Source organism: Budorcas taxicolor, chromosome X, assembly GCF_023091745.1.
Source record: "Budorcas taxicolor isolate Tak-1 chromosome X, Takin1.1, whole genome shotgun sequence".
Taxonomy (NCBI): Eukaryota; Metazoa; Chordata; class Mammalia; order Artiodactyla; family Bovidae; genus Budorcas; species Budorcas taxicolor.
The window spans coordinates 92,258,349-92,285,231 of NC_068935.1; the positions used below are offsets into that span (position 1 = coordinate 92,258,349).

Here is a 26,883-nt window from a genome sequence, read left to right on the forward strand (position 1 = left end):
GCAGGTTTCTCATTGTGATGACTTCTCTTCTTGCAGAGCATGGGCTCTAAACGCAAGTGCTTCAGTAGTTGCAGCGTGCAGGCTCAGTAGTTGTGGAGCACAGGCTTAGTTGCCCCAGGCACATGGGCTCTTCTCAGACCAGGGATCAAACCCATGTCCCCTGCATCGGCCGGTGGATCCTTAACCACTGGACCACCAGGGAAGTCCCTCATATTAGTTTTAGAGTCAGTTTGTCAACATGTAAAAAAAAAATTCCTGCTGGGATTTTGCTAAAATTGTTTTGAATTTCTAGGTCATATGGAGAGAATGAACATCTTAAGAACAGTGAGTCTTCCAACCAATGCATTTATTTAAATCTCTGATTTCTTTTAACAGTGTTTTTTAGCTTTCAGCATATAGATTCTACACATACTTTATTATTTATACCTATGTATTTCATTTTGGGTGCTACTGTAAATCGTACTTTTTTAAAACTGCAATTTCCAATTATTTATTGCTACTGTAGAGAGATATAACTGTTTCTTTTTTATATTAACCTTGTATCTGGCAAACTTGTTAAAATCACTTATTAGTTTCAAGTACTTTTTTTAAGATACATTGAGATTTTTCATGTAGATAATCATGACATCTGCAGGTAAAGACAGTTTTATTTCTTCCTTTCTTCTGTATTCCTTCTATTTCTTTTTCATCCCCTATTTCACTAGCTAGCACTTCCAGAACAATGATGTTGAGAGCATCATATCAGAAGTGTTGAGAGAAGACATCCTTCCCTTGTTAGAGGAAAAGCATTCAGTCTTTTCACCATTAAGTATGATGCCAGCTGTTTTAAGCCATTCTAATAGTTGCATTTTTTAAATAGATGTCCTTTAACGGGTTGAGGTTTCCTTTTATAGCAAGTTTGCTGAGTTCATCATGAATAGATACTGAATTTCTTCAAATGCTTGTCCTGCAACTATTGAAATGACCATGTTGATTCCTCTACAGGCTATTAATATGTCAAATTACATTGAGTTTCAAATGTTGAACAATCCTTGCATCCCTTGGAAAACTCCACACTAGTCATCATGTATTACTCTTTTAATATATTACTGGATTCAATTAGCTAATGTTATGTTGAACATTTTTTCATCTATGTTCACGAGGGATACTGATCTATAGTTTTCTAGTAATGTCTTTAACTGTTTTGGGTATCAAGTGGGTAGGCGCTGGCTTGACTCCTGGCTCTGCTCTCTTGAGCAATCATTCCTCTGAAAGTTAGTATACAAATGAAGGTTTGGGCCTTCACTTTTTCATCCTATACCTTCTAACTTCATCTCCATGGGTCTTCTAGAGAGCAGATATTAAAGATAGAATTTTCAGGTATTATATTCTATCATCAGCAAGAAGAGATAAAGTTATCTCTTCCCCAATGTTTATGCTGTTTATTTTCTTATCTTATTGATTCTGTTGAAACATCCACAATAACAAAAAATAATTGTGATAAGTCACCACTGTCTTTTATTGTACTTTAATTAAAAAACAGCCTTATCTCATACCTTAAGACTGTTTACACTATTTTTTTAATTTCCACAAATAGTTTAACATGTTGAAGTAATTTCCTTATATTCCTATGTTACTTTTATTTTTTAATTAGGAGTGGCTGTTGAGTTTTACCAAATATTTTCTCAGCACCTACTGATATGATCATAAGGTTTATTGACAGGTTCCTGACATGATCATAAGGTTTATTGACAGGTTCCTGACATAGAACTATTCTTCAAATCTTAAAGCCTAGCACATTATTCTTTTGACCCACTGGTGAATTCTATTTGCTAATATTTTACTATGGATTTTAACATCTGCATTCATATATGAGACTGAGCTATAGTTTTCCTTTTTGTACAAAACTAGCACTTAGTTTTAAGATTATACAGCTTCATGAAATTAACTGGGATTAAACAGTTTAATATTGGAACAGCTTGTCAATTAAAGGTTGTTAGAAATCAAGCTCTGAATCTACTTTCTCCTGATGTGTTTTTTCTCTTTTTAAATTATAAAAATATTCAGGCATAAACAAAAAGGTGCAACAACCAAGTTTGTTTAATTTTTAACATTTTGCCAAATTTGCTTCCATTTTAACAAGACATTACAGAATTAAAGACCTCTACATATCACTCCTTGATTCGATCCCTTTCCTTTCCCTCCCAGAAGTAACCACTGCTTGAGTTAGGTTTTTAATCCATGAAAGTTTTTAGAAGTTTTAATTATATGCTTGTATCCATAAGCAATACAGTTTTACATATGTTAAAACATTTAGGTGGTTATCACATGGTATGTGTCCTTTTGCAAATTAGTTTGCTCAAGGTTACATTTTTTATATTTATGTACTGTGATATATATAATTTGAGCTTATTCATTTTAACTATTATACAGGATCTCATTAGACAGTTCTACCACACTGATGAATAAAGTTATCCATTCAACCCCATTGATGGACATTTGGATTGATCCAAGTTTACTTTATTATAAACAATTTTGCATTGCATATTCTTGGGATGGCTCCTTGCCCTGGTATTGTGAAAGTCACTTAGTCGTGTCCGACTCTTTGTGATCCCATGGACTATACAGTCCATGAAATCCTCCAGGCCTGAATACTGGAGTGAGTAGCCTTTCCTTTCTCCAGGGGATCTTCCCAACCTAGGGATCGAACCCAAGTCTCCTGCATTGCAGGCAGATTCTTTACCAGCTGAGCCACCAGGGAAGCCCAAGAATACTGGAGTGGGTAGCCTATCCCTTCACCAGGGGATCTTCCTGACCCAGAACTGAACCGGGGCCTCCTGCATTGCGGGTGGATTCTTTACCAGCTGAGCTACCAGGTATTAAGTGAGGGGGAAGAGCTTAAATCCCCTCTCTACATCATCTTAATACCTAGCCTACTTTCCTTCTTTTTCTCCTAATTTTGATTAGGAGTAATCTATTCAGATTTAAAATTAAATCTGTTATCAATTAAATCTGTGTTATCATTGTGAAAAGTAGAATCTAGACAGTAGGTATTTATGAATGTTCTAAGATTTTTAACTTTGTTCTAGATTTGAAATGTTTCATAAGAAAATGCTAGAAAAATTTATTGTCAAATGTACACATAACATTCTCTTATTATTCTTTTACTCTTCCATAGCTGGCTATGTTGCATTTCTCATTTCTTCTTTCATATATTTTTACCCTCGTATTTTCCTTCATCAGGTTCATTAATCGTTTTTCAGAGTCAAAAAATTTGGAATTTATATTTTATATACATAATTTTTATTAATTTCAATTATCTTATATTAACTCCCTCTTTCTCTTTTTTGCTTTCTTTCAGTGTTACTTCTCTAATGGCTTAAGATAGGTACTAAATTCCTACTAGTTATTGTTCATTAATAATGAAGGTATTTTAGTGATAAATTTTCTTCTGGGTATAGCTTTTGCAAGGACTCACAAATTTTGTTTCAAATACCTTCATTTTCATTGCTTTCTAGTTAGTTCATACTTTCAGTTTTATTTCCTCCTTGATCTAAATTTTATATAGGACTGTGATTTCTGATCTCCAATTAGTTAAGAATCTTGTTACTTGTTTCATTATTTATTTCTAATTTTGAGTGATGCAGAATATAAAATCTCTTTTAACATAAGGTTTTCTTTGGGCCACATATTTAACCAATTTTTTAGTAGCTTGTAGACTATAAAAATGTGTATTTCCTATTTGGAGGATATTTAAGGTTCTATATATACCCATCAAATGGAGTTTATGGATTATATTATTCAGTTCCTATTTATTCACTTTTTGTCTGCTTGATCTGCCCTATTCTGAAAGAAGTGTATGACATTTCCTACTACAGTTATTCGTTTATCCATTTTCCTTTAATGTATTTGAGGTTCTGAATTTAAAATATTAACCAGAATATTTTTGGTGCCTACAAGTCTCTATCAATGGTATTTATCTTCTTAAACTATGAAGCAAATAACTTTATAATAAACAGGTATTTCTTTTTAATGCTTTAATTTCTTCTGAGATATATATTAATATTGGTTGGTACTCCTCCTGCTTTCTCTTTGCTGGTTTATAGCTTCACCTTAACCTTGCTTTATCATTGTTTTAAGTATTTTTTCTAGTAAACAACACACGTGGGTTTTGTCTTTTAATCCCATCTGAAAATGTGAGTTTTTTAACAAACAAGTGTAATATGTTCACATTTGATACAGTAAAAGATATATTTCATTTTACTCCTTCCATTTTATTCTAAGTTATTTATCTTACTTTGCTGCTTCTTTTACTCCTGTTAACTTAAAAATATTTCATATTGTTTCTCCTTTTTACTAGTGGTTAGCTTCCTGTTCCTGACATTCAAAATCAAACACTAATAAACTAATTCAGCAAAGTAGCAGGATACAAAATCAACACTCAAAAATAAATTGTGTTTCTAAAATTTAAAAGGATATCTTGCATAAAGTTAGGAACCCCAAGGGGGATAGTATTCATGTAATGATAAATTATAAATAAATTTACCCTAGTGAAAAAGGAAAAAAAGTTGTTTCTATACACTAAAATAAATAATTCTAAAAGAAAATTAAGAAAACAATTCCATTCATAACATCAAAAAGAATAAAATATCTAGGAAGAAACTTATCTAAGGAGGCAAAAAGACTTCTATCACTTAAAACTACAAAACACTGTTGAAATTACAGAAGGCACAAATAAACAGAAATACATCCCATATTTATAGATTGAAAATCCTAATACTGTTAAGATGTCAATACCAAAAGAGATCTGCAAATTCAACGTAATCCATCAAAATCCCATATTTTTGCAGAAATTTTAAAAAATGCTAAAATCCTATATGGAATCTCAAAAGTGAAAGTTAAATCGCTCAGTCGTGTCCGACTCTTTGCTATCCCATGGACTGTAGCTTACCAGCCTCCTCCCTCCATGGGATTCTCCAGGCAAGAGTATTGGAGTGGGTTGCCATTTCCTTCTCCAGGGGATCTTCCTGACCCAGGGATTGAACCCAGCTATCCCGCGTTCCAGGCAGATGCTTTAACCTCTGAGCCACCAAGGAAGCCCCTCAAATACACAAAAAGATCTTGAAAAAAAGAACAAAGTTGGAATTCTGGACTTCAAAACTTACTACAAAGCTACAGTAATCAAAATACTGTGATACTGGTACAAAGACAGACATAAATATCAGTGGAACAGACTACAGAGCTAGAAATAATCCCTTGTAATAGTCAAATAGATAATTTTCGACAAGGGTATCAAGATTATTCAATGAAGAAAGGACTGTCCCTTCACAAAAAGTTGGGGAAACTGAGTATCCATGTGCAAAAGAATGAAGAACTTATAAAACAAAGAAGCACAGTGGTTAACCTTACCTTATGCCATATACAAAAATTAACTCAAAATGCATCAAAAACATAAGAGCTAAAACTTTCAAAAGAAAACATAGGGGGGAAATCTTCATGACGCTGGGTTTCACAATGAATTTCTAAGCCGAAAGCACGCAGGCAACAACAGGAAAAAAACGGATGAACTGAACTTAAAAACTTTCATGTATCAAACGCACTATTAAGAGTATAAAAAGGCAATCCATAGAATGTGAGAAAATATTTGCAACTCACATATCTGGCAAAGGATTAATACTCAGAATACATAAAGAACTTCATCTCTCAACAACAATAACTCAATTCAAAAATTGGCAAAGGACTTGAACAGGTATTTTTCCAAAACAGAAATACAAATGGTAAATAAGCACAAAAAAGAGGCTCAACATCTCTAGTCACTGGAAAAATGCAGATCAAACCCATAATGAGATGCCACTTCACACCCATAGGATGGCTATTTAAAAAGCACACACACAATATTGACAAAGATGTGGAGTAAATAGAACCCTTATGCATTGCTGGTAGAAACGTAAAATGAACACTATGGAAAACAATATGGCAATTCCTAAAAAACTGAACATAGAATTATCATATGATACAGCAATTCCACCTTCTAGGTATATACCAAAAAGAACTGAAAACAGAGACTTGAGCAGATATTTGTACACTAATATTCATAGCAGTGTTATTCACAATAGCCAAAAGGTGGACACAATACAAATGCCCATCAATGGATGAATGGAAAAAATAAGTGTGGTATATAAATACAAGTTCTTAAAAAGGAATAAAATTCTTAAACATGCTACAACGTGGACAAATCTTAAAAACATTACACTAAGTGATGTAACTCAGACACAAAAGAACAAATATTGTATAATTCCACTTAAATGAGATACCTAGAACAGACAAATTATTAATAGAGACAGAAAGTAAAATAGTAGTTACCAGGGGCTGGAAAGAGTGGGGAATGGGAAATTATTGTTTAGTGGGTTTCAGTTTGGGATGATGAAAAAGTTCTGGAGATGGCTGGTAGTGAGGGTGAATGTACTTAATGCCACTGAACTGAACACTTAAAATAATTAAAATGGTATATTTTATGTTATTTACATTTTGTCACAATAAAAATTTATTTTAAAAAAGAGTTAAGGAACTCATATAGTATTTGTCTTTCTCTGACTTATCTCACCTAGCATAATATCTCATCTAGCATAATGTCTTCAAGGTCTTTCCATGTTGTCACAAATGGCAGGATTTCGTTCTTTCTTGAGGCTGAATAATATTCCACTGTATACGTATATACATCATGTCTACTTCACCCAATCTTCTGTTGACAGACACTCTGATAGACACTTAGGTTGTTTCTATATCTTGGCTACTGTAAATGCTGCAATGAACATGGGTATGCAGATATCCCTTCAAATTACAAATACCATATGACACCATTTATATGTGGTATCTAAAATCTGAACTTGTAAAAGCAGAGAGTAGAATAGTGGTTACCAGGTACTAAGGGTAGGGGAATGTTACTTCAGGATACAAACTTACAATTAACACAGAAATAAGTTCTGGAGATCTAACCAGCAGTGATTACAGTCAACAATATTTTATGTTTGGAACTCCCCTGGTGGTCCAGGGATTAAGAATCCACACACAAAAAAAGAATCCACCTTTCATACAGGGGACGGAGACAATCCCTGCAGGGTCAGGGAACTAAGATCCCACTTGCCCACTCGCCACAACTAGAGAAGCCTGCAAGCTGCAATGAACAGCCTGTATGCCACAGCTAAGACTCAACAGCAGCCAAAAATAAATTAATTAATTAAAAAAACAATACTTTATGGTAAACTTCAAAGTTGCTAATAGACTAAATCTCGGCTGTTCTCAACACAAAAAGGAAATAACCATGTAACATGCATGATAAAGGTATTAACTAATGTTACTATACTAATCATATTGCAGTATATAAATGTATCAAACCAACAGTGGGTTGTTATACCTTAAATTTACACAGTGTATCTCAATTTTTTTTAAGCCTAAAAAAAAGAGTTAAGGAACTCAACAAAAGCAAGGAACAACAAATTTAGAAGACAGCCGAAAACAAGTAGAGTGTTTATGCTTTTCTATATAATCTAAAATGACTAATAAATTCTAAAAGTCCCTGTAATTGGCTAGGAGTCATCCTCTCATGATAGATCAGTAGATCTGCTCTGAAGAATAACGAATAGATTTTGATGCTTTCTGATTAAATTAGCAGAATACAAGTCTTTCATGTACCAAATCAAATTACTGTATCTTTTGATCCTAGTCAGCATTAAAAGTAAACAACTTTACAAAATTAAAACTGCTGTCCCAGACATATTGCTGGAAGTCCACTAAAAAAGGTATGGCCAAGACCTTCAAAGATCTACTTCTAATTCAGTGAGAGGAAAGTAAATCTGTCAAACTAGCACCAAAATCCATAGGAAAGTTTTCAGCTACTATAGTAATCTTAAAACACAGACAGTAACCTTAAAACACAAACAGATTGATACATGTAGACACACACACATACTCTTTTGTATTAATGATAACCACTTTGATAAGTTAATTTTAATATATCGCCAATGAGTACAGTTCTTACTAAGAAATGAATAAGGATCTAGAAGGCAAACTGCGATAGCTAATGGAGATGACACAGCCAGAAACCAGAAAAATTATAGTCTACAAAAATGATCCCTAAATCTACTTTCTCTAAGCAGTAAGGTCACAAAAAAAGTATCAATTTTCAGCGTTATAAATATTAGTTTATATGGCTGATAAATATAATGGAGGTCAAATACAAATTTACCAAATAGATTTCAACTACTCCATACTCCTTTCAAAAGAAATACTGTCCTGTTATGAATGTTAACTAAACACTTTATTATAATATATGGAATGCTAAAAATGTACACAAAATCTTTCCTGAGACAAGGCACAATATCAACACAATTAACCTGCATATGTATCTATTCAAGATAAGAAGTATTTAGTCTCTAAAACGGAAAGCCTTATCAGCTATGTCTCTTAATGTAAACACCAACAATCAACTACAGAACCAGGTCAGAGGCTATATGAATCTGTTTCTGCAAACATGAAAGAAGGAAGAAGGAATCACCAACATTGTTATAAAAGCTGTATTATAACTTGATCAAGTAAAGACGAATACTATGAAGACTTCAAAATGGTTCTTAAATATCAATGAATATTCTGAATAAATATGAAGTTACTAAGTATTTTATCACTAACATTTATTGAATACTCAAATAGGTACCACATGCTTTATAAGCATTATCTCTAATTCTCAACATTTTATTTTTCAAGCTGAACAGTAGGTACACAATTTCCACCATATTATTCTTTATTCAGATATCAGAAACATCTATTATACTTTTCTTTTAAAAAAAAAAAGTGAAAAAGTAAAGCTCCAAAATGCTACTTAGCCTGCCCACAGTACCTAGCTAGCACAGGTAAACTGGAACTTAGGTCTACTGTATTATGAATTCTAAGCACTTCCTAGTTCAAAGCTCTGCCCCTCAGAAACAATATTCACAGTAATGACTACAGACACTTCATTCACAAACCACTTTCCATGAAGAGATGTGTAGCACTTTAGACTAAAACTAAATGAAACAAACACACACTAGGGTAATTATAATTTGTAGATGGTAACATCAGAGTATTAATCAAGATATCAGCATATAAAAAAAGAAATCAGCATATAATAATCACAGTTTGGCCATAAGAGCATGTTAAAGCTTTTAGACAGCAATGATATGTATCAATACCTAAATGAAAGTGCTCATCAATGGTGGTCAAAATAAGATATATAAAAAGAGATAAAACACAGACTTAGCCAGGTTCACTTGTCTTCCAGTACCACTGAACATAGAGGATTCTTCATCCAGTTAGGACCTGAACATCCAGTTCATTTGGTCAGTATACTGCCTTAGCAGGACACACAGGAACATCTAGTTCCTTTGTTCTGACTCTACACTTACTAAGTTAGCTTCTGATTATAATTTACCTTCCCATGTATCTAATACAGATCATTAGAGCATATGGCCTAACAACTATATCAGGTTAAATGAATTCATTAATTTGTTCTAAACTAATAAATTTCTGTCCTAGATCTGGGCATTTGAGTTAGCACTAGTCAGTCTCCTCAACCTGTCTAACCACCTCTGGACACTGACAAAAGGTGAAGTCCAGATATTGAACCAGGACAACCCAACCATGAAACTGTTCCTTAGAATCCCCAAGCCAGAGAATGTCTTTAAAATGAAACCATTAACTAGTACCCCTTGAGCTTCAGCAGTTAGTTTAATGTTAAGAACCTTATTTTACAGGAATGATGATTTCTCAGTAGAGTCTCTGATGCAGGTCTTGATGTCAAAAATTAAGTTCTAACTCATTAGGGAGAGGGAATCTTAAAGTGTCCATTTAAGAAATCGTTTCTTGTAAAATGGCTGAAAACATGAAAGAGTGAACTGTTCAAATAACTAATGAGGAGGAAATTCTTAAATCATCAATGTAAGTGTTATATGCAGGTACTTATATACCTGATGCTAGGGCCCTGATGCTGGGAAAGATTGAAGGCTGGAGGAGAAGGGGACAACAGAGGGTGAGATGGTTGGATGGCATCACTGACTCAATGGACATGAATTTGAGCAAGCTCCAGAAGCTGGTGATAGACAGGGAAGCCTGCAGGGAAGCTGCAGTCCATGGGGTCACAGAATCGGACAGGACTGAGCGACTGAACTGACAAGTGTTATATATATACAATTGATAGAATATCAATTCTATCTTGCCCTGCTCTATCCCTTTGGGCAAGTTACTTAATGTATCTAAACCTCACTTCTACCACCTGAAAAGTAATCATTCCTACCTCTTTTAACTATTGCAAGATTAAATAAAATATTCAAATTAAGTACCTGCATAAATGCTCAATTAATGTATTAATTTTGATAAATGCAAAAGTGTACAATACCATTATTAACAACTTACAATACACTAAAGTTCCTGAAACCACAAATTACCTGACTGTTGGGTTTTCAGAACCCAACTGTTATACTTAGGGAGAGTCCACATAAAACTAAAAGGTAATTTCAATTAATAAATGGAGGAGAGTGGAAAATAGAAAATCACCATTAGAACACCAGAGTTACTACTTATTACAGGCAAAATATACTAATGGATGCCAAAATAATAAGGGAAAGTTTGAGGAGAAACAGATATTTGCACAGGCTCAAAGTACCTACTCCTAAGATATTTATTTATTAATATGTACAAGGGAAATATTAATTTATAATAGAGAATACCTATCAGACATCATCCTAACCAAATGATGAAGGTTATCATAACCAGTAATCCATACATCATATACCCCCTGCTATGATGCACTGAGAATGGAGCATCATTTCTATGGTATTCTTGCCAAAACTCATAAGCCTAAAGCTAATCATGTAAAAACATAAAGTGAAGTCACTCAGTCGTGTCTGACTCTTTGTGAGCCCGTGGACTGTAGCCTACCAAGCTCCTCTGTCCATGGGATTCTCCAGGCAAGAATACTGGAGTGGGTTGCCATTTCCCTCTCCAGGGGATCTTCCCGACCCAGGGATCGAACCCAGGTTTCCCATATTGGAGGCAGACGCTTTAACTTCTGAGCCATAAGACAAACCCAAATTAAGGAATACTCTTCCCTGATGGTTCAGATGGTGAAGAATCTGCCTGCAATGCAGGAGACACAGGTTCAATCCCTGGGTTGGGAAGATCCCCTGGAGAGGGGAATGGCTACCCACTCTAGTATTCTTGCCTGGAGAATTCCATGGACAGAGGAACCTGGCAGGCTATAGTGGGGTTGCAAAGAGTTGGACACAACTGAGTGACTAACACTTTCACTTTCTACAAACTAACTGAGCAATACTCATTAAAAGTTTAAGATCATGAAAAAAACTAAAAAAAGTTCAAAATCATGAAAAACATGGAAAGATTGAAGAATTGTCACAGATTGCTGTTGCCGCTGCTGCCAAGTTGCTTCAGTCGTGTCCAACTCTGTGCGACCCCATAGACGGCAGCCCACCAGGCTCCCCCGTCCCCGGGATTCTCCAGGCAAGAACACTGGAGTGGGCCACCATCTCCTTCTCCAATGCATTAGAGTGAAAAGTGAAAGTAAAGTCACTCAGTTGTGCCTGACTCTTAGCGACCCCATGGACTGCAGCCTACCAGGCTCCTTCGTCCATGGGATTTTCCAGGCAAGAGTACTGGAGTGGGTTGCCATTGCCTTAGAAGAGACTAAACATCTATTTCTGCTTTATTGACTATGCCAAAGCCTTTGACTGTGTGGATCACAATAAACTGTGGAAAATTCTTGAAAGAGATGGGAATACCAGAGCACCTGACCTGCCTCTTGAGAAACCTGTATGCAGGTCAGGAAGCAACGGTTAGAAATGGACATGGAACAACAGACTGGTTCCAAATAGCAAAAGGAGTACATCAAGGCTGTATATTGTCACCCTGCTTATTTAACTTATATGCAGAGTACATCATGAGAAATGCTGGGCTGGAAGAAGCACAAGCTAGAATCAAGATTGCCAGGAAAAATATCAATAACCTCAGTTATGCACATAACACCACCCTTATGGCAGAAAGTGAAGAGGAACTAAAAAGCCTCTTGATGAAAGTGAAAGATGAGAGTGGAAAAGTTGGCTTAAAGCTCAACATTCAGAAAACTAAGATCATGGCATCCGGTCCCATCACTTCATGGCAAACAGATGGAGACACAGTGGGAACAGTGACAGACTTTATTTTTCTGGGCTCCAAAATCACTGCAGATGGTGACTGCAGCCATGAAACTAAAAGATGCTTACACCTTGGAAGGAAAGTTATGACCAACCTAGACAGCATATTAAAAAGCAGAGACATTACTTTGTCAACAAACGTCTGTCTAGTCAAGGCTATGGTTTTTCCAGTGGTCATACATGGATGTGAGAGTTGGAATATAAAGAAAGCTGAGTGCCAAAGAATTGAAGCTTTTGAACTGTGGTGTTGGAGAAGACTCTTGAGAGTCCTTCAGACTGCAAGGAGATCCAACCAGTCCATCCTAAAGGAAATCAGTTCTGAATGTTCACTGGAAGGACTGATGTTGAAGCTGAAACTCCAATACTTTGGCAACCTGGTGCGAAGAGCTGACTCATTTGAAAAGACCCTGATGCTGGGAAAGATTGAGGGCAGGAAAAGGGGACGACAGAGGATGAGATGGTTAGATGGCATCACCGACTCAATAGACATGAGTTTGAGTAAACTCTGGGAATTGGTGATGGACAGGGAGGCCTGGCGTGCTGCAGTCTATAGGGTTGCAAAGAGTCAGACACAACTGAGCAACTGAACTGAACTGAGAAGAGACTAAATGTTCATAACAACTACATGCAATGTGGGATCCTGATCTGGAAAAAAAAGAACACCAAAATGAAAACTGGTGAAATTCAAACAAGTTTTATATTTTAGTTAATAGTATTGAACTAATAATAATTTCCTAAAGTTTTGATAACTGTTCTCTGGTTGAAATATTAGCATAAGAAGAAACTGAGTGAAGGACATACAGGAATTTCTATACTACCTTTGCAACTTTTCTGTTAATAGCAAATTATCTCAAAATAAAAAAGAAAACTAATTGGTAAACAGAATCCGTGTTTCTTGCTATTTCCAATCCTATCACTTCTTTCAAACAAATCTATATTTAACAGCTCTTTCATCTTTTCACTAATTCCAATCTCCAAGCCTTCTTCTTACTGACTGTAAACTCCCTCAACTATAAGCTTTTATGAAAATGGAGCCTAAATCTGCTTCTTCTCCCCATTATGTCCCTAGCACTTAGCACAACTCTGATACACTGCAGGTACTGAGCATTTACTTGTTGAATGAATGAACAATGAATGAACAACAGCTGTTTGCTCTGTATTCATTTCCTATTGCTGCTATAACAAATTACTACAAATTTAGTGGCTTAAAACAACACAAATTTATTATCTTCCAGTTGTGGATATCAAAAGTTCAAATGAGTCTCACTCAATTAAAATCAAGGTGTTGGCAAGGCTGTGTTCCTTCTGTATGCTCTAGGAAGAAACTGCTTCCCTCTCCCAACTTTTAGAGATCGCCCACATTCCCATCACTCCAACCTCAGCTTCCATTGTCAGATCTCCTTCTGACTAATGAGTATCCTTCTTCTCAAAAGCACCCTTGTGATTATACTGGGCCCACCCAGATATTCCGGGATAATCTACCTATCAGAAGATCTTAAATTTAATCATACCTGCAAAATCCATTAGGTAAAATTTATAGGGATTCCCAGGTAGCTCAAGAGTCAGACATGACTGAGTGACTTCACTTTCACTTTTCACTTTCATGCACTGGAGAAGGAAATAGCAACCCACTCCAGTGTTCCTGCCTTGAGAATCCCAGGAACGGGGGAGCCTGGTGGGCTGCCGTCTATGAAGTTGCACAGAGTTGGACACAACTGAAGTGACTTAGCAGCAGCAGCAGCAGCCAGGTAGCTCAGTAGTAAAGAATCTGCCTGCCAATGCAGGAGACAGATTTGATCCCTGGGTCAGGAAGATTCCCTGGAGAAGGAAATGGCAATCCACTCCAGTACAAGTAAACTTACAAACAATGTGGAAAAGGAAAATTCTTGTTTCTATAGAGGAGGAAATGGAATACATCAGATTATTTTTATGGCATTTAGTGCTCTCATGTTCATTTAGATCCTCTCTCTTCCTTCCACAACACTGAAAGGCCTCTCCTCTCCATCATTCTGTGTGTCTTTTTATATGGCTACTTCATTGCCATAACTGTCTACTCTCCAACTTAGTTTGCCAACTTTACTTTAGTTCAGTATTTTTAGAAAATATTACAGTTGCATATTCCCTCCTCTCACTCAAAGTTCTTCAAAGTTAGAGAATGCCTTCTACTGCTTTTGAATAATCCCAAGACTCTCTAGAACAGTGCTCTTCTTAAACTAAAATTCCATTAAATGCTGTTGTTAGGGAGATAAGAATCTATCGTGTTTTCAATACTTCTGAAAAATGAGATTCCTTTGCCTCCCTTGGTAACACATACCAAGGTCTATCAGCATCAGGAAATTTGCTTGGGAAATCCCATGGACAGAGGAGCCTGGCAGGTTACATTCTATGGGGTCACAAAAGAGTCAGAAACAACTTAGTAACTAAACCACCACCACCAATATATTTATAGGTTCTAGGGATTAGGACATGGACATCTTTGGGGTATACAACTATATGTATCAATTTGTTATCTATCAAGCAGATAGTTACCTCAAAACTAACTCATTGAACTGGGAAAATTAATTATATTTCTCAGACCAAGTCTATCTCCTGCCACTCTCACCCTCTGTCATTTCATGAAAACATTTGCCTTTGGTTTATAGCTTTTTCTTTTCAAGTCTTTATTAAATGTTACAATACTGCTTCTGTTTCATGTTTTGGTTTTTTGGCCATGAAGCATGTGGGATCTTAGCTCCCTGACCAAGGATTTAACCTGCACCCCTGGCACTAGAAGGCCAAGTCTTAACTACTGGACTGCCAGGGAAATCAGAGCATTGACTATATTTAAGTAAGTTGTATTCTTCCTCCCTTTGATGTAATTATTCTTTGCCTATGACAGTATTCCACTTTGAGGGCTGAGTCCAAAGAAAACAGTGGGAAATTAAAATAACACTATTCAGGGTATGCTTATATGTAATGAAGCATCTTCTTGATAGCTCTAACAGAATCTAAAAACACTTCCAAAAGGGTCATAACATTTTAAGAGCAAAAGTATCCCAGTGTGAATACTTTGGACAAAAATATTTATTCAGAAACAAATTCTAGCATATATTTTTAAATTACCTTTTCCTTTATTGGAAATTCAGGTATTTTTACACTATTTTCTAATTTCACAATTAAATGTAGGGCTGCCTAAAAATATACTTCTCCCTAAAGTGTTTTTGATAAATGAAAATAAAACAGAAACAAGTTTCTCCAAAACTTTGATAGATACTTCAGGCATGGAAGTACAGATCTTTACACTATTTCTTCTACTGCATTGCTTGGAATATATTCACTACTATAATCAAAGTGTATTAGAATGCTCACTCAATATGTCAACCTGCTATAGTCAACTGTGTCTTTTTTCTAATCTTTCTTTTCAGTGGCATTTTTAAAAATTCAGTTCAGAGACTATAGCTGACTTGTTAGAGGTCTAGTTGTTAGATCTACTTAAAGATGGCCTGTTTCAGTTCAGTTCAGTTCAGTTCAGTCGCTCAGTCATGTCTGACTCTTTGTGACCCCATGAATCGCAGCACGCCAGGCCTCCCTGTCCATCAGCAACTCCCGGAGTTCACTCAGACTCACGTCCATCAAGTCAGTGATGCCATCCAACCATCTCATCCTCTGTCGTCCCCTTTTCCTCCTGCCCCCAATCCTTCCCATCATCAGAGTCTTTTCCAATGAGTCAACTCTTCGCATGAGGTGGCCAAAGTACTGGAGTTTCAGCTTTAGCATCATTCCTTCCAAAGAACACCCAGGGCTGATCTCCTTTAGAATAGACTGGTTGGATCTCCTTGCAGTCCAAGGGACTCTCAAGAGTCTTCTCCAACACCACAGTTCAAAAGCATCAATTCTTCGGCCTGTTTAATTACCTTGAAAAGCACGTAATCACAGAATTGATCCCATGGTGAAACTTATTATAAGCAAATATATTTAGAAACAGTCAAATAACAAAATTCATATATCTATGTGATTCCTCTGATTGGAAAATAGCCCCATTATATGAAAACTTAGTTCCATGAAGAAAACAAATGACATACTAGTGAAAGCAAAGCAGAAGCTGGCTGTGTTCCCATGTGTAAAAGCAAAGTGCTACTGATTTTTCAAGCTGACAGTGGAGGAGAAAACTATTACAAACCCGTGTGACCAACTCCTCCTAAAAGTTACTAAACAGGCCTTTCAGTAACATCTGACCAGGTCTTTCAACATCATGAACATCTTCTAAATAAAACGTATGACTGACAGCCCTCACTCATAGTAAATTACCAATTTATCAAGTAATTACCAAGTAATCTATAAATTCTTTACAAAGAACAATAGATCAAAGTCTTTCCACTAATGCACTAAAAAATCAAATTATGGAAGAGAAAAAATAAATCAAATTACGGAAACCATAAAATAGACAAACTGTTGAAATGCAGGCATTTATGGCCAAATCCTAAATCTGACACACATCATCAAAGGGTTTGTCTGTTTTTAACATCCTCAAAGTCAAACATCAGCAGTAGAATCTATGTATCCTGATTCTTGCACTGCCCTAAAGTCAATGTATTCTAAATAAATGGGTATGAGGCTTTTAAGAATTGCTGGAGAAGGCTCAAGTATCTACCATAGGGGGAAATACCATCAAGAAAAAAAGGTATAAAAGTCTTTTCTGAGCTATGAATTTCAAATCAAACATGAAAAAGTAAAATTTTAAAAAGGAAAAGAACTGCCATATTTCAGGGGAGAGGATTAAGAGGTGGTATGTATGCAATAAAAATATAGCTTACATATTTTAATGATGTTAATAAATAGAAATACATATCAAGTTGATAAAACAAAGTATAGACACTCAAATTTTATATATTATACATGCACACCTATATAAACAAAGGTTAGGAAAGAATCTAGAATAATTTAAACTGTTCACTGGGATATTTTTCAACAAACTTGCTTAATTACATACTAAAGAGTAAGATTTTACTGAAAAAAATATGAGAAATTATACATTACAAATTACATAGTACTTACAGGAAAGTAATTAAAAGATGATGTCCTTATTATCTTCCTGGGATTCTAAATAAGTTTGTTGTTACTGTTTTAAGTCATTAAGTCATGTCTGACACTTTTTCAACCCCATGAACCATAGCCTACCAGGCTCCTCTGTCCATAGGATTTCCCAGGAAAGAATACTGGAGTGGGTTGCCATTTCCTTCTCCTGGGAGCTTCCTGACCCAGGGATTGAATCCGTGTCTCCTGCATTGGCAGGTGGATTCTTTACCACTGACCCACCAGGGATGCCCTCTAAATAAGTTAGTTTTTCCTAATTTCAAACATGCAAAAAATAACATGATATCTAAAAATAGTATCAACTAAGTCCTCTAATTTTCAACATTCCTTTCAGAATGTGCTCAGTCGCTCAGTCATGTTCAATTCTTTGCAACCCCATGGACTGTAGCCCGCCAGGCTCCTTTGTCCACAGAATTTTCCAAGCAAGAATACTGGAGTGGGTTGCCATTTCCTTCTCCAGGGGATCTTCCCCACCCAGGGATGGAACCCAAGTCTCCTGCATTGGCAAGTGCCACCTGGGAAGCCCAATTCAGAAAAGAAAACTTCAATTGTTGTTCTTTGTGTAAATTAAAATGTACTTTACACTTTAGGACTTCCCTGGTAGCACAGTGGATAAGAACTCGCCTGCTAATGCAGGGAGCACGGATTTGATCCCTGGTCCAGGAAGATTCCACATGCTGTAGAGCAACTAAGTCCCTATGCCACAAATACTGAGCCCAAGCTCTGGAACCTACAAGCTGCAACTACTGAGCCTGTGTACCACAACTACTGAATCCTGCATGCCTAAAGCCTATGTTCCACAACAAGAGAAGCCACCACAATGAGAAGCCCACACACCATAACGAACAGTAGCCCCTGCTCGCTGCAACTAGAGAAAGCCTGCACAAAGCAATGAAGGCCCAGTGCAGCTCCCCAAAAAGCATACTTTATCTTTGTAAATTAAAATTTACATTTGCTCCCTATGACAGATCCCCAAATCAGGCTATATATCCAATTACTCAGAGAACTTTTAAAACTAAGTTCCTGGGGGAAATTCCCTGGTGGTCCAGTGGTTAGGACTCCACGCTTCCACAGCAGCGGCCACAGGTTAGGGAACTAAGATCCCTCAAGCCGCACAGCACGAACAAAAAGTAATAATAATAAAACTGCATTTAAAGCATAAATAAATAATAAAAGTAAGTTCCTGAGCCTTATCTCCTGGAGATTCTGATTTAGAAAGTCTGCAGTGGATGCCATAAATCAGTATATATGATATAATATTATATAAAGCTAATCTTGGTGTATTAAGGGAATTCCTCCTGTGATTCAGCTGGCTCTTAGAATTGATCCCTTATTTCAGGGCTTTTCAAGCTCTACTGTGCATAAAAATCACCTGCAGATGTTACTAAGAGGTAGATTCTGATTCAATAGGTCTGGGGTGAGTCCTGGGGACCTGTAGCTGTAAGTTACCAGGTGATGTCCATGCTGCTGGTCCAGAGAGTACACTTGGAGTAGTAAGACGTTATAGGATCTTTCAGTCTTTCCATATGTGAATAATAAAAGGTATTCCCATATGCAGTTCTTATTACTGAAATATTTTCAAGTTTTACAGAAACATTCTTTAGCATAGCTAGAGTATACAACTTGCAAAATATCTGACATATCTTTACTATGTGTCCTACTACCAAATGAATGGAAATTATCTCCCCCATTTACAAACAGAATAACACTAAAAGATGAGTGTTACTGCAGTCAAAAGATACAAACTTCCATTTATAAGATAAATAAGTACTAGAAACATAATGTACAACATGATAAAGATAATTAACACTATTGTATGTTATCCATAGAAATGGTTAAGGGAGTAAATCCTAGGAGTTCTCATCACAAGGAAAAAAATTTTTCTATTTAATTTTGTATCTGAGATGATGTTCACTAAACTTACTGCCATACTCATTTCATGATGTATCTTAGTCAAATCATTATGCTGTACACTTTAAACTTACACAATGTTGTATGTCAATTATATCCCAATAAAACTGGAAGAAAAAGCAAACAACAATAACAACAACAAAGAACCAGACAATAAGTATTTTACATTTTGTAAGTCTCTACCCCCAAAAAAGATGAGTGTGACTGAAATCACAATGCAGAGATTAAATTAAAATTTACATAACTTTATATATATATATACACACACGCACACACACATATATGCAAAAATATTTATCACGACCATGTTTATAATAGTAAAATACTGGAGAAAATCTAGAAGTCCAACAATAGAGGACTGATTAAATATCTTATAAAGGCATCTATCAAAAATAATGATGTAAATGTACAACTACCAGTAATGAAAAGATGTTCATGATTAAGTTTAAAAACAAAGTTTTGTCCAAACCTTATAGTATGGTTCCATGGGGGTGCATACAGTCATATACATTTATTCAAAAGAAAGAGTCCATAAAGATATATACTAAAATGGTTAAAGCATCCTCAAAGAATTATAATTACAGGTGATCTTAATGTTTGTTTACTTGAAGGATCTAATATTTCTACTATGACACAGACTTTATAATAAAATTCTTAAAGGGTAAAAAGGGGTGAGAAGAAAACCAAGCAAACCCCACATAGCACATGCACACACCTTTCAAGAACTACTCTAATGGCTTGACTCCAGTCATCAAGGGATTTCCTATATTCAAAGCACTTTGAAAGCTTGTTAAAACTGTAGTCTTGCATCCCACCCCAGATTTACAGAATCTGAATCTCTGACGATAGGCTCCTAAATCTGCATACAAAGCAAACAGTGACTCTTAAACACAGTAAATTTTGGAAACAAAAAGATTCCTAGAAATGCAGGGACCAAGACTAAATTTCAACCTATCTAAACGGCAAACTATAGCAAATTCAGGATGGGTGAAATCATGTAACATACCTATACACCCACACGCAGCAAACACTGGAATATGAACAACAAAAACCTGTATTTAGCAACTAGCTTTATTTAATCTTAATTTTAAGCATCTCTTGTGAACACTGACCATTTCCCATGAGCTGACTGAGGTCACAAAGGTTTTCCGTATGTTTGATCTACATCTGTTTGAAACCATTCCTATTATAACCTTTTCTATGATGTTCTGTCTCCATTTACTCCTACATTAGTTAAAAGTACCATATAGACATTTACTATGGAACCAAATATCTAGATAATTCAACTATTCTTCTATATAATTCAACTATTCTTCTAATGCTTTCAGTTCTCCTTCCTAAACAACATTCTAGTTTACTAATCCCAGTAGATTCTGGTGATTATTTCATCCAAAGATCCTATATGAGGCAAACTCAAAGGCATGGAGAGGAATTTATACTACTAGAAGCCTTCAAAGAAGCAAGGAAAGCATTTCCTGTTCTGAAAAACAGCACATGAACCCCCAAAAGTCTGTTGACAGAGAAATGGAAAATATCATACTGAATATATCCCTAACATATCAACTCATAAGGCATACATTTACTAAAAGCTTTCAAAATGAGACATTAAGAGTTTTGAGAATTTCCTAAGGTCAATAAATTAGAATCATTTCCCCAAAGAAAGCCAGAACAGACCTTCCCACCTTTAAAACAGAGAGGAAAACAGTAGGGAAAAAAAAGTTTGGCATGAGCTCCTAAAAGGATTTAAGAAAGGAGCATAATTTCAGGATGTGGGGACAGGTCCTTCATTTTATTTTAATCCATGATACATTTTAATCCTGGATCACTCAGAAGTCCAGGCCAGCTGAAACTAGAATTTATTAAAACCAAGAAGATTATATACCCACCTGCAGCTCACACCAAGCAACCTCAACCCATGTTTCAGTGTCCAGTCCTTTATATACTGTTTTAAATGCTCCTCTTCCCAGTTCTATGTCAAATTTCAGGAACCTGCCACTAGGAGAAGTAGCTACAGCCTTCATTTCTGCTTCTTCTTCCATCTCCTTTTCATTTTTCTCCTTGAAATAATCTTTTGAGGATTCTGACGTTCCCTTTGAACATTGCTCATATTTAACTTCTTGTCCTCCTCTTAGCACATTTGTAGGAAGCTTTTCTACTCTTGGAATATTTGTTGCAGTCTTTATTCTTTCATCTTTGGAGGAAGATTCAGCAACTTTGTCATGTTCTGTCATCTCAACACTCTTTCGAAAGAATCTTTTCTTTTCTATAGTTTCTCCAGAAGCAGAGAAGGTATTGCTTTTCTCCTTTAGTCTAGCTTCCACTGTCAAAGTTGCTGCAGCCTGAGGAACTCTGTTTTCCAATGAAACTCCATCAGGTTTCTCAGAATCTTCTGTGCTAGCTGGCTCCCCTGAATCAGTAGCCATTGTAATTAAGGTTGGCACTAAACTTCTTCCTGTTCCACTCTTTAGTTCAGTTGCATCTCAGGTATCAGAATTATCAGGATGGACTTCCTTTTATATGGTCATATGTTTCCATAGCAACCTGAAGGGGGGAAAAGGATATATTAAAATCACCCCACAAAGGAAATCATTAAGGAGAAAAGTCACCTGACTGTTTAATCCCTTTTTTCTTAATAAGAAGTTTGTTCTTTTTCTGTCCAGTCTTAGCAACCAGCAGGCTCCAGGGACTATGTCTTATCTTGTTTACCATTGCAGTCTTCAGTGCCTAGCAGACTACTTGGCATACAGCTCAACAAGTCTTCATACTGCATGAACATTGTTAATAAACCAAGTTCTCAGTCCCTTCTATGAATCTATCATATTTAAAGCAAGTATCCAAACCCTGAATTTGCTTAGCTACAAGGCAGTACACAAAATAGGCTTCTCTGGTGGCTCAGATGGCAAAGAAATCTGCCTTCAATGCAGGAGACCATGGTTCAATCCCTGGGTCAGGAAGACCCCCTGGAGAAGGGAAATGACAACCCACTCCAGCATTCTTGCCTGGAGAATTCCATGGACAGAGCAGCCTGGTGGGCTACAGTCATGGGGTCACAAAGAGTCGGACACAGCTAAACATGCACACACATAATACACACAATAAGCAAAAATACCACATAATTTCTCAGTAGGTGGTTTTTTTCTAAAATTCTGGAACTAATCCATAGATTTTTTTATTGTGGCAAAATTTAATCATTGTTAAGTGTACAGTTCAGTGGCATTAAATACTCTGACAATGATGTGCAGTCATCACTACTATCCATTTCCAAAACTTTTCCATCCTTCCAAACTGAAATCTATTAAAACAATAACTCCTCATCACCCCAGACCCTGGTAGTCTCTATTCTATTTTAGGTCCTTGTGAATTTGTTTATTCTAGGTACTTCATGTAAGGACTCATACAATATTTGTCCTTTTGTGTCTGGCTTATTTCACTTGGCATAATATTCTCAAGTTTCATTTATATATATATATATATTAAATATAGCATGTATCAGAATTTCATTCTTTAAGGCTGAATAATAATAGCCCATTGTACGTATATAACACATTTTGTTTATCCATTCTTCTAGTCAGTGGATTGTTTCCACCTTTTAACTACTGTGAATAATGCTACCATGAACATCCAACAGTAGTTTTGAATAATGCAAATATTACACTTGTTTATTGAGCTTGCCTTCATATTTCAATAGGAAGATTTTAACTACTATCAAATATTGACACATACTATTTAAAAATGGCAAGAAAGACTTAAAATATGTATCCTCTTTAATCAGCAATTCCATTCATAGGAACTTGTCACAGAAAATAGTCAAAAATCTGTGCAAAGATTTAACTGTAAAGACATTCATTATAGCACTTATAATTTGGCAAAACTATAAATATAAGCATAATAGGTATTTCAAAATGAGATAGGATACAACATTTTAAAAACACTGTAGTAGTGAGATGAAAAGACATTTCCCATATGTTATATGGTTAAATGAAAAAAGATATATATACAACAAACTTTCATTACACACACACACACACGATGTTAATTCTGAATGGTGGAATTATGGACTTTTTTTCTTTCTGCTTTTCTGTATTTTCTAACATTTTCCACAAAGGACATGTGGAAATATGTGGAACACATAAGAGAAAACTGTTTAAAAGGTTTTTCAAATGAATGGTCAAACCAATAAGAAACTTCTTTCCTTCTCATCACAAACATACATCACAAAGTTAAGCATGTATATCTGTTATGATATTATATAGCCTAGAAGGCAGAATTTGTCATGTTGAACCAAAAATATACAATAACAAATTTGAAAAACTGAAGAAAAACAACTCTAAACTAAAACAAACAAAATTGGGTGAAATATCCTAAACTGTTCTATACATTCAACACAATTCCTATCAAAATTCCAGTTGGTTTCTTTGAAGAAATTAACAAGCTGATCCTAAAATTCATATGAAACTTAAAGGGTCCCAGAATAGCTAAGTTCAAGCAAATCTGAAAAAGAACAGAGCTAGTGGACTCAAACTTTCCAATTTTAAAACCTACTATAAAGCTACAGTATTAAGACAGTGTGGTACTGGCATAAAGATAGATGGATAGATAGATGGAATAAAAATACAGAATCCAGAAATAAACACATATATTTGTGGTCAACTGATTTCCAACAAGGGTGCCAAGACAATTCAATGGGGAAAGAACTCTCTGTTCAACAAATGGTGCTAGGACAACTGGATGTCTACATACACAGGAATGAAGGAACCTGCCTCTTGGGAGTCCAGGTTAAGTACGCTTCCTGGAAAAGATGCCTGAACTGAGTCTCAAAGAAAGAAAATTAGCTCATCCAAGCAGAGAGATGACAAGCAAAGTTATGAAACAGCAGAACAAGTATATAAACAGTTCACTAGCAATACTAGACCTGGTGGCTCAGACAGTAAAGAATCCATCTGCAATGTGGGAGACCTGGGTTCGATTCCTGGGTTGGGAAGATCCCCTGGAAGAGGGCATGGCAATCCACTCCAGTATTCCTGCCTGGAGAATCCCCATGGACAAAGGAGCCTGGCAGGCTACACTCCATGGGGTCACAAAGAGTTGGACTCGACTGAACGACAAAGCACAGCAATACTAGAAGCAGGAAGATGAGGACAAAGAGACAGATTTCTAGGATATACAATGTAAAACAAGGAGATCAGTTAGAGAGCTACTGTAATAATCCAGGGAAGAGTTGCTGAGGTTTGAGTGAAAATAGTGTCAAGAGGCAAGATAAAGTAACGAAGTACTAAATACAAGATTTACTATCTGAATGAATATGAGTGTGAAGGAACAGGAAGAGTCTATGCTAACTCCTAAAAATTTGCCTATCAGATGACACAACTAGGACAGAGCTAAGAAACTAATAGCTCATGATGTGTTACATGAGGTTACACTGCGAAATCAACAGATTTTGAAAGTCAGTAAGACTAGTATTACCTGCAAGTGGGAAAAGGTAACTAACAATGCCTCATTTAGGTAGAGATATTTTTAACTTATTTTTAGACTTGGAAAAAGACCTGCAAGAATATACAAAGAATCTAGTATACCCTTCACTCACATCCCCAAATGTTAACATTTTAGATTGAACATTCTTAAGAATAACTCTATCCACTTCACCTAACTAAAGGTAACTTATTCAGAAAGCTCAAAAGCAAAGATCCATAAGTAAGACAAAAGGCCTGCTGCTGCTGCTGCTGCTGCTAAGCAGACAAAAACAGGTTAAAAAAAAAATCAAAGAATTTAAGTTGGAAAAGCCTTCAAGATTTTTTAACTGCAGAACCTCTTTTTTTAAAAAAAATAGGAAATCTTACTCAGAACCCTAATATAAAAATAGAGGGGCAAGTAGTGCTGCCCTGGTATAATAACTATAGTTAGAATGTCTGGTCACCTGGTTTCCCAAACCATGGAAAAAGAAGCAGCAAAGAGAGATGAGGAAATGAGTGTTCCCTTTAGTCTTAAAAACCAATCCCCAAGACAAAAAATATTACTAAAAACAAAGAACACTTTATAAGCATGGAAAGATTAATTCATCGGGACAATGTAACAATTATAAACATATACACATCTAACAACAGAAGCCCAAAATATATTAAATAAAAACTGACAAAACCGAAGACAGAAAGAATTCAGTAGTAATAGTAGGAGATTTTAATACCCTATTCTCACTGCTGGGGAGATAAACTAGACATAAAATAAGCATGAATCTGGAAAACTTGACCAATACTATCAATCAACTTGAACTAACTGCCATCTATAGAACACTCTACCCAGCAAGAACAAAATACACATTCTTTTCAAGTACCATGGAAAAATCTCCAGAACAGATCATGTACTATGTGATAAATCTCAAAAAATTTAAAGAATTGAAACCAAAGTATACTCTCCTACCACAAAAGAATTAAATTAGAAATGAACAGAATAAGTGTATATAGATCAGTGGAATAGAATTGAGAGTCTGATCAACTGATTTTCAATGGAGAGGTCAAGACAATTCAATGGGAAAAGAAGACTCTTTCAAAAAATGTATTGGGACAACTGGATATCCACATACAAAAGAATGAAGTTGGACTCTTACCTCACACCATACAAGAAATGAACTCAAAGTGGAACATGGACCTAAATTTAAGAGCTAAAACTACAAAACTCTCAGAAGAAAACATTAAATTCTAGGGACTGGGTTACGCAATAAAACCACGAAATCATACTGTATCGAGATACAACTGATAAAAGAAATACAAGTGATAAAAGAAAATTGAGAAGGTGGACCTTATCAAAATTTAAAACTTTTGTGCTTCAAAGGATGCCATCAAGAAAGTGAAAAGGCTGGGAGAAAATATGTGCAAATCATATATCTGATAAGGTATTCATAATATATAAAGAATTCTGACAACTCAACAATGAAAAGATAAATAATCCAATGGGCTAAAGATTAGAACAGGCCTTTCTCTAAAGAAGATACATTAATATAAATGGCCAATAAACACACGAAAAGATGTTCCACATAGTTACTCACTAGAGAAATACAAATAAAAATCATAATCAAATACTATTCCATACCCATAATGATTACAATAAAAAAGACAAGACAGTAACAAGTATTGGTAAGGATATAGAGAAAATAGACCCCTAATACACTGCTGGTGGGAATGTAAAATGGAACAGAGTCTGGCAGTTCAACAAGTTAAACATAGAGTTACTATATGAATACTGTCTACCCAAGAGAAATGAAAACTTATGTCCACATAAAAACTTATACACAAGTGTTCACAGCAGCACTACTCACAATAGCTGAAAGGTGGAAACAATCTAAATGTCTAACAACAGCTGGATAAACAAAAATGTGTTATATTCATGCAATGCAATATTATTCAGCAATAAAAAGAAAGGAGGTATTGATACATGCAACAGTAAGGATAAACCTTGATAATATTATGCTAGGTGAATGAAGCCAGAGGAAAGACCACATACTGCATGGTTACATTTATTTATATGCATTGCCTAGAAAATGAAAATCTATAGAGATAGAAAATAGATTACTTGCTGCCTTAGGAACTGGACTGACTGCAAACTAGCACAAGAAAACTTCAGGGGGTGATGAAAATGTTCTAAAATTAGATTGCAATCAAGGTTATACAACTGGATAAATTAGCTAAAAGCC

General features: G+C 35.7%; 1 protein-coding gene and 1 non-coding gene across 2 annotated transcripts in view; one reads left to right on the forward strand and one right to left on the reverse strand.

The window, feature by feature from the left end:
- The window catches only part of WNK3 (WNK lysine deficient protein kinase 3), a 171,267-nt gene extending 149,645 nt beyond the window's left edge, over positions 1–21,622 (reverse strand). The window contains exon 1 of the mRNA XM_052663618.1: positions 21,086–21,622. Coding sequence (XP_052519578.1) covers positions 21,086–21,622 — 537 coding nt within the window. The remainder of the gene's footprint in view (positions 1–21,085) is intronic.
- On the forward strand, positions 9,763–9,828 carry LOC128070668 (small nucleolar RNA SNORD52). Its single transcript, XR_008201642.1, has one exon. It is a non-coding gene; the product is annotated as a small nucleolar RNA SNORD52 (small nucleolar RNA).
- Positions 21,623–26,883: the final 5,261 nt, after the last annotated feature.